Source organism: Anolis sagrei, chromosome 5, assembly GCF_037176765.1.
Source record: "Anolis sagrei isolate rAnoSag1 chromosome 5, rAnoSag1.mat, whole genome shotgun sequence".
Classification (NCBI taxonomy): Eukaryota; Metazoa; Chordata; class Lepidosauria; order Squamata; family Dactyloidae; genus Anolis; species Anolis sagrei.
The window spans coordinates 174,386,750-174,402,364 of record NC_090025.1 but is presented as its reverse complement, the minus strand read 5'-3'; the positions used below and the strand labels follow the sequence as shown (position 1 = coordinate 174,402,364).

Sequence of the window (15,615 nt, the reverse complement as noted above, 5' to 3'; positions counted from 1 at the left end):
TGTTGCAACAGATCATAAATAATTTGTGGGCTGGGCTGGTAGCACAGCTGGTTAATCAGCTGCTATAAATCACTGCTGACCAAAAGGTGGCAAGTTCGAGGCCCAAGTTGGGGTTGAGCTCCTGATTGTTAATAGCTGTTTTAAAAATAGCTGTTAAAAATAGCCCAGCTTACTATTCACCTAAGCAGTTCGAAAACAGCTGTGCTGTGAGTAGAGAAATTACGGACTGCTTAAAGCGGGGAGGTTAATTTATGATATCATAAAAATTGTGAAGAGCAAGGAAGAAATACTATGATCAAAAGGCTCAGCGCCACAGTGGATGAAGCTACAGCTCCCCCTGTGGCCAAATCGAGCAACCTCCAGGATCCGAAGTGGAAGAACTGATGAATGGCCTCTCTCTGTCTGTATGTCTTGTATGTAAAAAAAACGGCATTGAATGTTTGCCGTGTATGTGTACATTGTGATCCGCCCTGAGTCCCCTTCAGGGTGAGAAGGGCGGAATATACTGTAAATAAATAAATAAACAAATAAATTGATTATGCTATGACCTTTTTCCTACAGAATCACTGAGATAAGTTGCTATCTAAATATTATATTTGCAACCAGGAAAAGGAGAATAACACAACACTGGGATGGAAAATGTTGTGGCATCCATGTTTCATATTTCAGCATGCTTCACTCTTATGATTTTTTTCAGACTATAGCATATAGTAACAAATATGACAGGCACTTTATTCATATCTCATTGTAAAAGTGGTAGAACGGAATTAGGAAAATCAAAAACAGTTGCATTGCGGTCAGGCCCTCTAACTCTTGAATTCTTATTGAGATCTGACATCATTTCTAAGAGTTTCTTCTATTAATAAGTCTAAAGGAACTGACTGAAAGAGATAGGGAGAAGCAGTTGAAAAGATAAATTTGCAAATCTTTAAAGAGATGATCACAAGAGGAATATTAGGCATTTTGTTAAGGTCAACTTAAACAGATATGTTTTAGCTGATTTTACTGAAGGGAAATATCTATGCCTAAACCCAGAAAAATAGTGTTATAGGAGTTATGAGAAATATGCAGCATCCTATCCTGCTCTGTTAATTGACTGTGGGTACAACCGTCATAACAATGCAAACCTTGTTCTCCTTTTTGAATTTTCATATCCCATTTGAAAGACTAATGAAAAACTGTGAATATTAACAATTAACCTCTCCTTTCTAAGTTGGGGAGGAAATATAGAGGTCTCTGAGACATTGAGGTCAAAACCAGTTCTTAAAGAAGCAGTGACTTCTGACTTCCATGTCCGTGGGGAAATGAATCTTTTCTAGTGTTCAGCTTCAATTTTAAACAAGCTACCCAAGAGCCTCACACCTGCTTCCAAAGTAGGTTCAGCACCTTGTACAGCTGCTTTGAAATTTATACTGAAACCCAAAGCAGATTCACTGCCACGTAGAAATGGAAGCCAGCAGCCAGACAGTTTGAAAGTATTATTAATTTAGAAATTATTCCTTTTTTAATTTTGTAGAACATACATGATAATGATTCTCATTCAGTGCAGTCCTGTTATTTCTTTCCAAAATAAGACATGCCTGGATGTAGTTTAATACTTCTGTTAAGACTGCCACAAGTATCTCTTGTTTTCCAAGTAATTATCTTTATTTTAAAGTATTGGCTTCTATGCAAAAATGTCAGTACCACAGTGGGTAGCCATGCCAGTAGGTTCTATTGCCACAATTTACTCTGCTTAGAACACAATGGATGTCCTTTTCTTAGGATAGCAGTGTGTCCTATATTTTTAATTATTTTGGCAACCATACAAGTCATTAAGTAGAGTGAAAAATGAAAAGAAGACACAAAGATCACAGATTTATACATACCAACCATCCAAAGAGCTTGACATGGCAAATTTGCAGTCGCTCGGCTTCTTTCCATGTTTGTGAAAAAAATTCAAGCACCCTGCATTCATATCTTGCAAACAGGGATTTTAAAAAATCAAAAGTGTTCCTACAAAGGTTAGCTTTGTAATGGATGGAGTGCCCCTCCTGTTTGCAAACTGAGCGAACCTCTTGTTTGCCTGCTTTACCCTTCAGTTAACCCCTCAGACTGAACTAGCAAGCATGACATAAACAAGAGGAAAAACTAGTGACCACAACAACTCTCCCAAGTCATCAAAAAGAGCATCCAAGGCCAGCCTTTGGAAGAAATGGCATGCAAGCTGATCAGGGGCAAAGGAGGATTCCCTTTAAATGATGCATGTCCAGCCAGTGAGTGCTCCATGTATATGTGTGTCAGTCACAATCCTTCCCTTGGAAAGTAGATTAAAGTAGCAGATGGTAGTGATGGAACCTGAGCCGCTGTTAAAAGAAAAACTTAGCCATAGATATCTATTGTTTCCATCTCCCAGCAGCAAAAAAGAAAGCATCCATGTGATAAATGCCTGTCACAATTAGTTCTGACTGACTTGGTGACATCTCCCTTTCCTTATCTCTCCAATCCCTTTAACTCTACTAATTATATTAAAATGACTATCCCGCTTGATTATTGTTAAGACAATTCGTTGCACAAAATTAAGCTGAAAACCTAAACAATGCTAAATTAAAATATTTCTTACCCAAAAAAGTGACAATAGGAGCAGAGAGACAAATAAAATAAAGTCTATTTTAAAACCCCACAAAAAAGGATGCTAGCCTCAACTTTGTTACTCCTTTTGTGAAACAATTCCAAGCTTCAGGTGAAACCGAGTGGCTAAAATTGCTTTTGAGTCACTGCTGAGAAAGTTTCGTCACAAGCCCCAATTGCCTGTTACCAAGAAACTCAACTATGATGGGTTTTGTATTTTCCTTGGCAGCAACCTTGTCTTTTGTTCTTGGGAAATCTGCATGAACAAGGGTTTAACGACACTGTAAAGCAAGATATCCCTAAATGCACATGTTACTCTACTTGCCTTGCCTAGAACTCATATTGGCTAACAGATTCAACACCTGACAAATCTACCCTCAATCAAATCAGCTAAAGGGGGCACCATCCCATCCAGCTCAGGCAGCAAAGTCTTGACTGGCCTCCATCCAACTGAAAGATGGGAAGATCCCGTGAAAAAAGGGAAGCATGCTTTCTTGCCATCTGAGGATGTGGACAGGATTCTTGGAGAGATGAGAGTCACCACGTGTCCTCTAGACCCTTGCTCTTCCTGGCTCATAAACAGGCCAGAAAGGGACTGGTGAAGTGGATCAGGGAAGTAATAAATGCCTCTCTATATGAGGGCAGGGTCCACACAAGCTTAAAGGAGGCTGCCGTAAATCCACTTCTTTATAAATCTTCCTTAGTCCCCTCTGTACTGGTCAACTACAGACCAGTCTCCAATCTTCCATTTTTAGGCAAGGTTCTGGAGCATGTAGTGGCTTTGCAACTCCAAGGGTTGGATGAAGCAGATTATCTAGATCCATTTCAGTCTGGTTACAGGCCTGGTTATGGGACAGAAGCAGCTTTGGTTGCCTTACTGGATTACCTACACAGAGAATTTGATGGGGGGAGTGTGCTCCGGTTGGTACTACTGGACCTTTCAGCAGCTTTCGATACCATTGACCATAGTATCTTTCTGGGTTGCCCTTCTGGGATGGGGCTTAGAGGTACTGCTCTTCAGTGGCTCTGTTCCTTCCTGGAGGGATGTTCTCAGAAGGCTGGGGGACTTCTGTTCAACTCCTTGGCCATTGACCTCTGGGGTCCCTCAGGGCTCTGTGATGTCTCCCATTCTGATCAACATATATGTAAAACCACTGGGAAAGGTTATCCAGAGTTTTGGAGTTCAGCGCCATTTATATGCAGATGACACCCAACTCTATAACTTCATTTCAGCTAATTCCAAGAAACGGTTCCTGTGCTAAACTAGTGTCTGGCAGCTGTAACAGACTGGCTGAGGGCAAACAAATTGAAGCTTAATCCAGACAAGTCAGAGATGTGCCTAGTCAGTCATAAGACAGATCTGGGAATAGGGAGTCAGCCTGTATTAGATGGAATTACACTCCCCCTGAAAACACAGCTTCGTAGTTTGGGAGTACTCCTGAATTCAGCTTTGAATCTGGAAGCCCAGGTATCAGCATGGCCAGGAGTGCTTTTGCACAGTTAAATCTAGTGTGCCAACTGTGCCCATTCCTGGAGAAGTCAGATCTAGACACGGTGGTACTTGCCTTGGTTACATCTAAGTAACTGTAATGCGCTCTACATGAAACTGCCTTTGAAAAGTGCTTTGAAACTTTAATTGCTCCAAATAGCATCAGCCAGATTGCTAACTGTGGCTGGCTACAGGGAGCATACAACTCCTCTGTTGCAACAACTCCATTGGCTGCCAACATGTTTCTGGGAATAATTCATAGTGCTGGTATTGACCTACAAAGCCATATATGGCTCTGGACCAGGTTATCTGAAGGACCGCATCTCTTTTACAAACCTAAGAGACATCTATGATCTACTGGGGAGGGCCTTCTCTCAGTCCCATCCCCATTCAAGCACGCTTGGTGGGAACATGGGAGAGGGCCTTTTCGATGGCTGCTCCAGGCTGTGGAACACCCTCCCAAGAGAAACCTACCGCAAGCAGGTCAAGTCCTTCCTCTGACAAAAGGCTTTTGGGGAAGGGGAAGGAGAGGCTCTGGCAAGATTGGGTGGCATTTGGGGAGATGTGAGTTTTAAAGGCCATTTTAATGTATTTGCTATATTTTAATTCTGTTTTACCACACTTATTATTTAAATAATTTTTTAACTTTTGTATTGCTCTTTTTAAACGGTTTAGTGTGGATAGATGTTAGCCGTCTTGAGGATATAAATAAAGATAATAATAATAATAATAATAATAATAATAATAATAATTAGTGGCTGTTCCCAGGTGCTAGAATGTCCTTCCTAGAGAAGCCAGTCAGGTCCCATCCATGCTGACCTTCTGTCAACAGGCCTTTGGGAACTGAGTGGCTACAAAGTACTGAACACACCATTTAAAATAATGTTTTAAAACACAGCACTGAAAGAAATAAGAACAGCCACCTGATCAAAAGCTCTTTACACAAGTCTATTTAATTGCCAGATGTCTGTCTAACTGGAAAGGTCTGTTTGCAGAAAGGACCACAACACAAAGGGCTATGGATTTGCCATGCATTGTGGCAGATCCATGGGGTCCTGGAGGGAGCGTGGAGAACCCATCTCTCCACATCCCACATTGCCCGACTTATTTGGACTCCCCCAACCCACAGGGGGAAGTGTCACCACCTGGCTTCAACCCCATTGCTCCAAAGGCAACATGGGAAGCCTCCTGTGTTGCCGCCATGGCGGCATATACTGCTTGCTCTCCCCTTTCAGTATGGAGCCCGACTGGAAGCCCATGTGCATTGTCTAATGGGCTCAATATCAAAAGTGGAGAGGAAGTGGCACACGATGGGCAGATCAGCCCATCTGATGAGTTTGAAAGAGAACAGAAAGGGGGACAGCTTAGATTCACTCACTAAAGAGTTTCATAGCCTGGGAGAAAGCACCATGGACTCATCTACACGGATCCAAAAATGCATAATCACAGTGCATTGTTTTCTGGCTTTCCCCATGAGATTCTGACACTTCCAGTAGGTATCGTGGAGCAAACCAAGTTAACTGCCCCTTATTTCTTTCTGGTCACATGCTATCAGCATGGGGTGCCCACAACAGCCAGGAACTCTGAGAGAGCTCTATAGCCATCTGGCAGCTGTGACAGCAACACTGATAGTAAGGCGATGGTCTGTCTAGCAGGGGCAATGCAATCTTAAAACAGTTGAATTAACTGGACTCTGACCTCCCACCATAGGTTTGGGATTAACCGGCCAGTGTAGATAGATAACATCCAAGAAAGCCTTTATTCACATCCCCACAAAACATGCTTCTAAAAGTGCAGAGATCAAAAGAAAACCTTTCCTCTCAGTACTTGAAGCATATGGGAGAATACATATTTCAAATAGCCTTTGGCCCCAATTGTGTATGGCTCTACCATAGTATTTAATTGTGCCTGGGAACAGAATAATTGGGACAAAATGTAGTAGCTAAGCTAAATGAAGCTAACGACCGGACAGCACTGAGAATATATTATTCAAATATTGAAAATCCTGCAGTGCATCTCAATTATTTTCCAGGGAGGCTGAAATGAAGTGCTATAGTCTGAAATCTGTACAGCCCAAGGAAGGGCAACTGTAAGGGGTGCCAGGACCATTGCTTACTCTGCACTTGCAAAGGGTTGTGAAGGCTAATTATCTCTTATTCAAAGTGCTTGGTGCCAGAAGTGTTCTGTATTGTGGGTTTTGTCTGCTTTTAGAAAGGCCATGAAGACACTTGGTTTCAAACTGATCTTGGAAAATGTTCACATAGTTATTTCTTAATCATTTTAAAGGTTTCACCACTTACTTTGTTTTTAATGATGATGTTTAAAAATGTATAACTTGTTTTTAATTTTGTTATTAGTGATGAGTCATTTTAAAGAGTAAAGGTGGAATTGAAATGTAAAAATAATAGTAATGGTTCTACCGTGGACCCTTTATAGGTGCTAGAGTTTAGGATGCATGAGCCACCATGGATACACACCTGTGGCTGCTCAAGGCTCATAATATGCATTGGTAGTAATATCGTATCTCTCATATAAAATGAGAAAATCAAGGTTTGGTTTTTTAAATGTTTTTGGAATGTTTTCAGGTCATGGGTGGTTGAAACTGTGGACACAGACTCCATGGATACAGAGGGCTGATAGTTTATAATAGTAGTGAAGCTGTATTTCCTATAGTTAACCTCAATCAAGTTGGCTACAAATTCAAGGTGCAGGTCATGATCTATAAAGCCTTAAACGGTTCGGGCCCCACCTATCTCCATGATCGCATCTCCTTCTATGAACCGGCACGAGCTCTAAGATCTTCCAGGGGGGCCCTCCTCTCAGTCCCACTACCGTCTCAAGTGCAGTTGGTGGGGAAGAGAGAGAGAGCCTTCTTAGTGGTGCCCCCCGTCTCCGGAACGCCCTTCCAAAGGAAATAAGGCAGGCTCCATCCCTCCCCTCCTTTCATAAGAACTTGAAGACCTGATGGTTTCAACAAGCCTTTGAAAATGACCAGTTCTAACTCAGCCCTACACATTCTCGAATACAGCCTTGTTCTTCCTACCAATTACCCAGATTCTTTCCTCTAATTGGCCCCAGAATGAACAGCCACAGACCTGTACCTAATATTATTGTTGCCTGCCATAGCATTGCACTTAATTCCCGGGGCCCCTAGAATTTTTGGGCTTGCACAAATCTTGGCCTGGCCTTTTAAATTTTTAATTGCCTTGAACAGGCAGGATTACTTTTAATATATGTGTGTTATAGCGACAATTTTATGCTTATATTTTGTTTTGTTACTCTTATGATTATGTTGTTTTTTACTTTGTATGTTTTGTGATGTTACCTGGGAACCACTCTGAGTCCACTTGGGGAGATGGAGCAGTATATAAATAAATAAATAAATAAATAAATAAATAATAATTATAATAATAATAATTATTATTATTATTATTAGGCTGGCAAACAACTTCTGAATACTGAAATCTTTGCACACAGCGCATTACACAATGAGGTGTATTCCAGGCATGGGCATACTGTAAATATCCAGAATGGACAAAGATACTGAGTTAGTGTATTGTCGAAGGCTTTCATGGCTGGAATCACTGGGTTGTTGAAGGTTTTTCGGGCTATATGGCCATATTCTAGAAGCATTCTCTCCTGACATTTTGCCTGCATCTATGGCAGACATTCTCAGAGGTTGTGAGGTCACAACATCAGAGGATGTCTGCCATAGATGAAGGAGATAATGCTTCTAGAACATGGCCATATAGCCCAAAAAACCTACAACAATTCATACTGAGTTAGCCTTAAGCATATAACTACATTTCTAAGTATTGCAGACCTCTGGACATCCAGGTTCAGGACTGAATTCTGAGAACTTTGATAGTGTGAACCTGAGCCTTCAATGACACTGCAACTCCATCCAGTACATGTTTGATCCTTTTTTCCTTCTCTGTCTTTCAACTCACCAGAACACCTCTGCATTACTTGACTTTTGCTTTAATGTGTTTCCTGTCAACCAGCCTCTTAGTGACGCCAAACCCTGATTTAGCGGTAGAACAGTTTCCTTGGAATTAGAAAAGAGAGAGAGCGGGATGCCAGCAGCTTTCTGCCAGCAGCAATTGCCTAAACTCCAAACATCATTTCAGAGCAGCTTGATACATCAAGAACTGTGGGGGAGAAAAGCTGGAAACCTGAAAGGTAACAGCAAAACAATAGCCAGGGAGGCAAAGAGGAAACTTGAAGAACCATCTTCAGAATGCACCCCACCAGGAAATATTCGAATCACTATTTTAAAAAAAGGTTCCTGCAAACTCCATATATTTCCTGTGGCTCCTCCATGATGACATGATAGCAACAGTCTTGGACAGCAATGGCTCCCAAGGTGACTAATTTAAGGTGGAATCAGGTGTCAAACAGGGATGTGTTATTGCCCCAACTTTATTTTCCATCTTCATCGCTATGATACTTCATCTTGTTGATGGGAAGCTTCCCACCGGAGTGGAAATCATCTATCGGACAGATAGCAAGCTATTTAACCTCAGCAGACTGAAAGCCAAAACCAAGGTTACAACAACATCTGTTATAGAACTCCAGTATGCTGATGACAACGTCGTCTATGCGCATTCAGAAGAAGACCTACAAGCCACTCTAAACACTTTCACAGAAGCATACGAGAAGCTTGGCCTGTCATTGAACATCAAGAAAACCAAACTGCTCTTCCAGCAGTCACCAGCCAATCCCTCTCCAATGCCAGGGATACAGCTTAATGATGTAACATTAGAAAATGTTGACCATTTCCACTATCTTGGCAACCACCTCTCCACAAAAGTCAACATTGAGACTGTAATACAACACCGCCTGAGCTCTGTGAGTGCATCATTTTACTGAATGAAGCAAAGAGTGTTTGAGGACCGGGACATCCGTAGGGATACCAAGGTGCTTGTTTATGAAGCTATTGTCCTCCCAGCCCTGCTATACACCTGTGAAACGTGGACTGTCTACAGATGTCACATGCAACTCCTGGAAGGATTCCATCAGCACTACCTCCAGAAAATCATGCAAATCTCTTGGGTAGACAAGCGGACAAATGTCAACGTGCTGGAAGAAGCAAAGACCACCAGCATTGAAGCGATGGTCCTCCGCCATCAACTCCGCTGGACAGGCCACGTTGTCCAGATGCCGGACCACCATCTCCCAAAGCAGTTGCTCTACTCCGAACTCAAGAACGGAAAATGGAATGTTGGAGGACAGGAAAAGAGATTTAAAGATTTTAATATTTGTATGTATGTGTTTTCTCCTGTATAATTTCTGCAATGTAAATCGCCTGGAGCATCTCGGATGAAGGGCGATTAATAAGTAATTAAAGATGATGATGATGATGATGATGATGATGATGATGAGATGAAAGATGGGCTCAAAGCCAACCTTAAAAACTCTGGCATAGACACTGAGAACTGGAAGCCCTGGCCCTTGAGCACTCCAGTTGGAGGTCAGCGGTGACCAGCAGTGCTGTAGAATTTGAAGAGGCACAAATTGAGGGCAAAAGAGAGAAATGTGCCAAGAGGAAGGCACATCAAGCCAACCCCGACCAGGACCACCTTCCACCTGGAAACCAATGCCCTCACTGCGGGAGAAGATGCAAATCAAGAATAGGGCTCCACAGTCATCAATACACTGATCTTGGAAGACTATCTTGCTCGGACAATGATGGATTGCCTGAGTAAGTAAAAGTAATATTGGAAAGATATCATAGCTATTACATGGAAAGATGCTTGCCAGTCTAGTGCATCCAAAAGAAGCACCCTCCCTCTGCCTGATTCCTGGCATCTCCCTCTGCCCAGTTCCCAGCATATAATGAAATCTGAACACGCCTTTGCTCACAAATAAATAAAGCACTGAAACCTGATTTTAAAAAATGCTGCATGAAATTTGAAACCAGAAGAATGGGTTTTGTAGCTGTTGTTGCAGGCTTTCTGAATGGAAAGCTGAAATCGGACAGAGAAGGAGCCAGAGCTGAAAGGCGATATCTCCTGATTGCTTTTCATAATCAAGATAAATGATAGAGATTTCAAGCCAAAGGGAGGAAATTAAATCTGGAGAAAGTCACAGCGACATTGCTCTGGAATTGTTTAAATTAGTAATCGGGATTGGCAATCAACAAAGGCGTCACTGGAGGGAGGGAAAGGCAATTTGCTTTGTCTTCTCTTCCAGATTTTCTTCCCTTTGTCTCCCTAACCTCTTTGCCACATGCGCACACATGCTGGCACACAAATACGCTCAAGCACACACTCCTCCTCTGAGCACCTGCTTCCCTTAGCTTGGCTCATATTGTTATTAGCTTCATGGATAATTGATAGCTGAGCCAGTCCAGCCAATGCTAAAAAAAGAATGACAGGGAGGGTAGACACGCGCACTTACTATAAATAGAGGCAAAACATGAGTAGCTTATTCTAGCTTTCCCTTGGGTCCTAATGCAAGCTGTTTTCTGACAGCCACTATGGATGCAAAGCAGAGTGAGATCTACATGCCACCTGATAATTCTACTGGAGGTTGAGAGTTTACATTTTTTATTGATGAACCTAAAAATATCTTCAGCCCTTAAATTTTAAGGTTATCTTTGCAGGTGCATTTGAGGGCTTTACATTTTTCAGAGCACAAATAGGATTCATCACTTTGGAGTGGAAGGTCTTCTAATTTAATGCCTCTGAACTTTTCATGTCTGGAAGAATATCCCTGGCAGATGTCAGGGCTCAGTGTGAGGAATTTGGGGGTGCGTTAATTTAAACCACAGTGTCTTTTAGCCAGAGAGCTCCAAATACTTAGATATACCTGCAATCTATTTGAATGTAAACAACTCCCATTTTGTTAGACACACATCAATAATAATCCAGAATTGTTGGCTGATACTTTCCTGACAATAACTATTGAAAAGGAGGTGATCTTTTAATACTAATAGATCTGTTTATATTTTTGAATAAGGTAAGCTCAAAGCTTGTAATGGTGACATCCTTTCAGCAGAGAAAGGGGGAGCCCCCAGTGGCACAGTGGGTGAATCCCTTGTGCCGACAGGACTGAAGACTGACAGGTCGCAGGTTCAAATCCATGGAGAGCACAGATGAGCTCCCTCTGTCAGCTCCAGCTCCCAATGTGGGGACATGAGAAGCCTCCCACAAGGATGGTAAAACATCAAAACATCCGGGTGTCCCCTGGGCAATGTCCTTGCAGACGGCCAGTTCTCTCACTCCAGCACTGACTTGCAATTTCTCATGTCACTCCTGACATGAAAAAAAAAAAGAAGTGGAGAAATGAAAAAACAGGGATGCATTTGTGTGTGTATCGGTCAGAGAGATATGGAGCCCCCAGTGGCACAATGGGTTAAACCCTTATGCCAACAGGACTGAAGACCGACAGGTCAGAGGTTCGAGTCTGGGGAGAGCGCAAATGAGCTCCCTCTGTCAGCTCCAGCTCCCCATGCGGGGACATGAGAGAAGCCTCCCACAAGGATGATAAAATGTCAAAACATCTAGGTGTCTCCTGGGCAACATCCTTGCAGATGGCCAATTCTCTCACACCAGAAGCGACTTGCAGTTTCTCAAGTCGTCCTGACACCAGAAAAAAAGTCAGAGAGATTGAGAGAGAGAGGAGTATTTCAACATCTTATACATCTGAAGTGAACTTTTCCATAATCCCCCATATCCAGATTCATTATGGGGCAATATGCGAGAGTAAACTATACTAGACTGAGTCACTCTTCTTTCCAGTTTAGATAAGGAACTATGAAACCAATATTCTGTGCAGCCTCTTTATGGTGAATTGAGTGAGTAAGGGCCCTTCCACACAGCACTATATCCCAGAATATCAAGGGAGGAAATTCCACATTATCTGTGTATGGACTCAGATAACCCAGTTCAAAGCAGATATTGTGGGATTTTCTGCCCTGATATTCTGGGATATAGGGCTGTGTGGAAGGGCCCTTAGACCAACCTCCTACATAAGACTGGGTGTTTATTTGATTTACTGTGTGCCTTCAAGTTATTTGTCGTCTATGATTGCCCTTAGATGAACCTAATACATTGCTTACTTGGGAAGGTTTGTTCAGAGGGAGCTTGCCTTTGCCTTCCTCTGCATCTGAGCATGACTTGCCCAAGATCACTCAGTGGGTTTCCATGGCTGGACATGGAATCAAAGCCTGGTTTCCAGAGTCAGAATCCAATGTTCAAATCACTACATAATTCTCCATAAGATTAAGAAGAAACATGAACTTAATAAAGAACTAGTTTTCTTGGATCTGAAATATCTTGAAGCATGGCCATGGCACAGCTAGAAGGCCCCTCTCATCCCCACTTCATAGAGGGCTACAACCCCTGTTCTCAATCCATGCACCACCATTGTCTTTGAACATCTTCACAGTCAAGTCAGTTTGCTTTTAGGAGTGTAATCCCATTTTGAAATATATCACACAAAGATGTCTCAGGTAAGGCCTTCTTCCCATTTCTGCATCTCAGTATGTGAAGTCTGTTTTTTTCATCAAAAAATATGTTACTGCTTTTCTCAGTGAAAGCTTTAGGGCAAAAAGCTTCCCCTGACAGGTCTGCTGAGAATCAAGCGGCTTTACTCACAGTGATTCTTTTCTATGAAGTAGCCTGTTGCTGGTTCATTTCATAGGAAGAGCTACACCCAGCAGGGAAAACAAGACAAGATATTCTTTTATTGTTATATTCCTCCAGTTTATGTTTTGTTATGAGTTTTCCCAGTGGTTTGGAACAGTAAATAATTGCTGGCTGACTAACCAAATGTCTCTGATTATTCATTTCTTCCCACAATACCATACCTTTGGCCTCTAAGCAACATTTGCAATGCTTCCTTCCTACACCAAGAACCCCAATTTGTTTCTAATCCTTTATATTCCCAACTAGCAATACTTCAACTCTATTACTATAAACAATTATGTATTTAAAAATAATCATGTAAAAAATCAAGTGATTATCTGCATTATGTAGTTCAATTAATCCTATGTGGTGCTATTTAGTTTGAAGGGGACACAACTGAGGTGATCAGGCCTCACAGTTTATGCTATCCAATAAATCCTCTGTCGTCTCACTTTTTTCAATTGCAGACAAAATGTCCCAATTTCTGTCTCTTTCTCCCATTTTTGCTCTCGGTCTTTATTTTCCTTCAGTTGCTGAAAACTGAGGTCAAATTGTCAAGGTAAACTGCATTCAAAGTACAAGATGAGCACTTTTATTGCTCCCATGGTACTGTTTTCATGATGTTATGTCTCATTGGAGGGAAGGATAGTGGAGGCAAAGATGAAGTACTTTGGACACATCATGAGAAGAAAGGAAAGCTTAGAGAAGACAATGATGCTGGGGAAAATGGAAGGAAAAAGGAAGAGGGGCCGATCAAGGGCAAGATGGATGGATGGATGGCATCCTTTAAGTGACTTGCTTGACCTTGAAGGAGCTGGGGGTGGTGACGGCCGACAGGGAGCTCTGGCGTGGGCTGGTCCATGAAGTCACGAAGAGTCGGAAATGACTGAATGAATGAACAACAAAGTTTTATTATGATATGTTTCTATTTGGTTTTGTTTTGTTTTTATTTTACTCCATTATGTTTTAACTCTGTGCTCTCTGGGCTTGTCCTTTGGTAAGCCACCCCAAGTCCCTTCAGGGAGATGGCGGTAGGGTGTAAAAATAAAGTTGTTGTTGTTGTTGTTGTTGTTGTTGTTGTTGTTATTAAAAGTACAAAAGTGAACTGCATGCAAAAATAGTTTGCAGTCAATTAACTTATCAGGAGGAGAGGTACGGCAGAATCTTGCCCTTCCCAGTAGTCTCAGGCAACAGTAAACTGCTGTGGCCCCTCCTAGTCTGTGTGCCTTTTTTCATTAACAAATGGTGCCCTCCTGCCCATAGTCCATGAAATATTGGAGGGCATTGGGAAGCTGGCTGAAGTCTCAGGGAACGATTGCATTTTGCCATGTCTCCAAGTAGTAGTTCCCTCCAGTACCTCCCAATGTGGGTAGCACCGGGGGAAACTAAAATTGATTATTATCTGTGAGGCATTAAATTCATCCCCTCCTGTTCTCATCTGTCATCACAGTGATCTAGCTTAAAAGTGTTTGTATGTGAATTGCACTTGTATGATGACAGTGCACCCAAAATAAGAGGAGACTGGGAAGAAAGCCAAGGAATGCATGCAGCACAATATGATTTCCTGTTTTTAGGCCCTAGCATTACTCACATAGGGCATGAAAAAAAAACCCTCTAAAAGCTAGAAGTCTTGCGCTCTCGCTCTCTCTCTCTTTCCCAAGCTCCAACAACTGTGCTGTGCCTAGGAAAACTCCCTGTATTGTGTATGTTCTTGATAAGGCCATCAGAGATATAAGGAATGGAAATCACAGCAACCCCTGCAATTCCTACATTAATTGTCCTCTCAAAACTGATTTCCCCCTGACATTGGTTTGCCATATTGACTGGTTACCCGGATTTTGCCAATTCCCCTTCTTCATATTTCTTCAAGTACTCATGCCAGAAGATGTCTTGGGCCACCTTTCAACCACTGCCTGTCTTACTGAAAGGACCCCTCAGATAATAGGATATTTTACTCTGGTAACCATGAAGGAAATATAGTCTGTTATCAAGAAATGGGAGGGGATGCTTGAGATGAAAGGGTCAAGTCATTTGGAACAGGCAGCTAGCAAAGAGAGGGAAACATTGGAGAAATCTGGGATCTGGGAACCAACATTGCTTCTTGCATTATAAGGAGGGCACTACGTGATCACAGAATCATAGAATCTTAGATTTATAGAGTTGGAAGAGACTTCGTAAGCCATCCAGTCCAACCCCTGCCAAAAAGCAGGAAAATAGCATCCAAAGCACCCCCAACAGATGGCCATCCAGCCTCTGTTTAAAAGCCTCCAAAGAAGGAGTCTCCACCCACATTCTGGGGCAGAGAGTTCCACTGCTGAACTACTCTCACAGTTAGATGCTGGATAGCATTACTCTGGGAAAGCTCATAGCTGCTGTTATCATTGTTGCTCTAGGTGTCCCACTGTTGAAGCCCAAAAATAAATGCCTGCATTTATATTAGAAGAGTTTATGTGCGCCAGATCCTGAGGGCACAACTTTTGAAAAAGAAGCGATGGCTTTTAGTAGGTTACATGCTAAGGCCAAGATCCCATATGGCCCAGAACAAAACAATATTTCCACTGCTGGAACCATGCTATGCTCCAGTTTAGCTGTGCAGTTCCAGACTCACATTCATTTGGTGGATGGTAAAGAGTGAGAAGGGAGAAGGGTATGAAAAGTGCCCAACTATGTACCCATTGCCAGAAGTAGAACCATGTAATCATCCACCAAGAGTGACCATAATCCTCCAGAAGTCTCCAAAGATTATGTCATTAGTTTGTATCAGGATACGGGGACTTAGCCAGAACCTTCTCTAATCAGATTAATTGGTAGTGGAGGAGCTGAAGCAGTTAAATGATGAGTCAGACAGTAGTCATTGTGAAGAGTGGAAAAGAACATTAACAT

The 15,615-nt window shown here is 42.2% G+C and overlaps 1 protein-coding gene across 6 annotated transcripts in view; it reads right to left on the bottom strand.

Annotated features, from left to right (window-relative positions):
* Positions 1-15,615, bottom strand: part of DGKI (diacylglycerol kinase iota) — a 303,622-nt gene that overhangs the window by 211,171 nt on the left and 76,836 nt on the right. Inside the window, exon 1 of one of the 6 annotated variants that reach the window (XM_067469252.1) lies at positions 1,869-2,285. The exons of the other annotated variants lie outside the window; for them this stretch is intronic. Within the exon in view, the coding sequence (XP_067325353.1) occupies positions 1,869-1,957 (89 nt within the window). The 5' untranslated portion in view covers positions 1,958-2,285. Of the gene's footprint in view, positions 1-1,868; positions 2,286-15,615 lie in introns of those variants that run through there. 6 annotated transcript variants of the gene reach the window in all.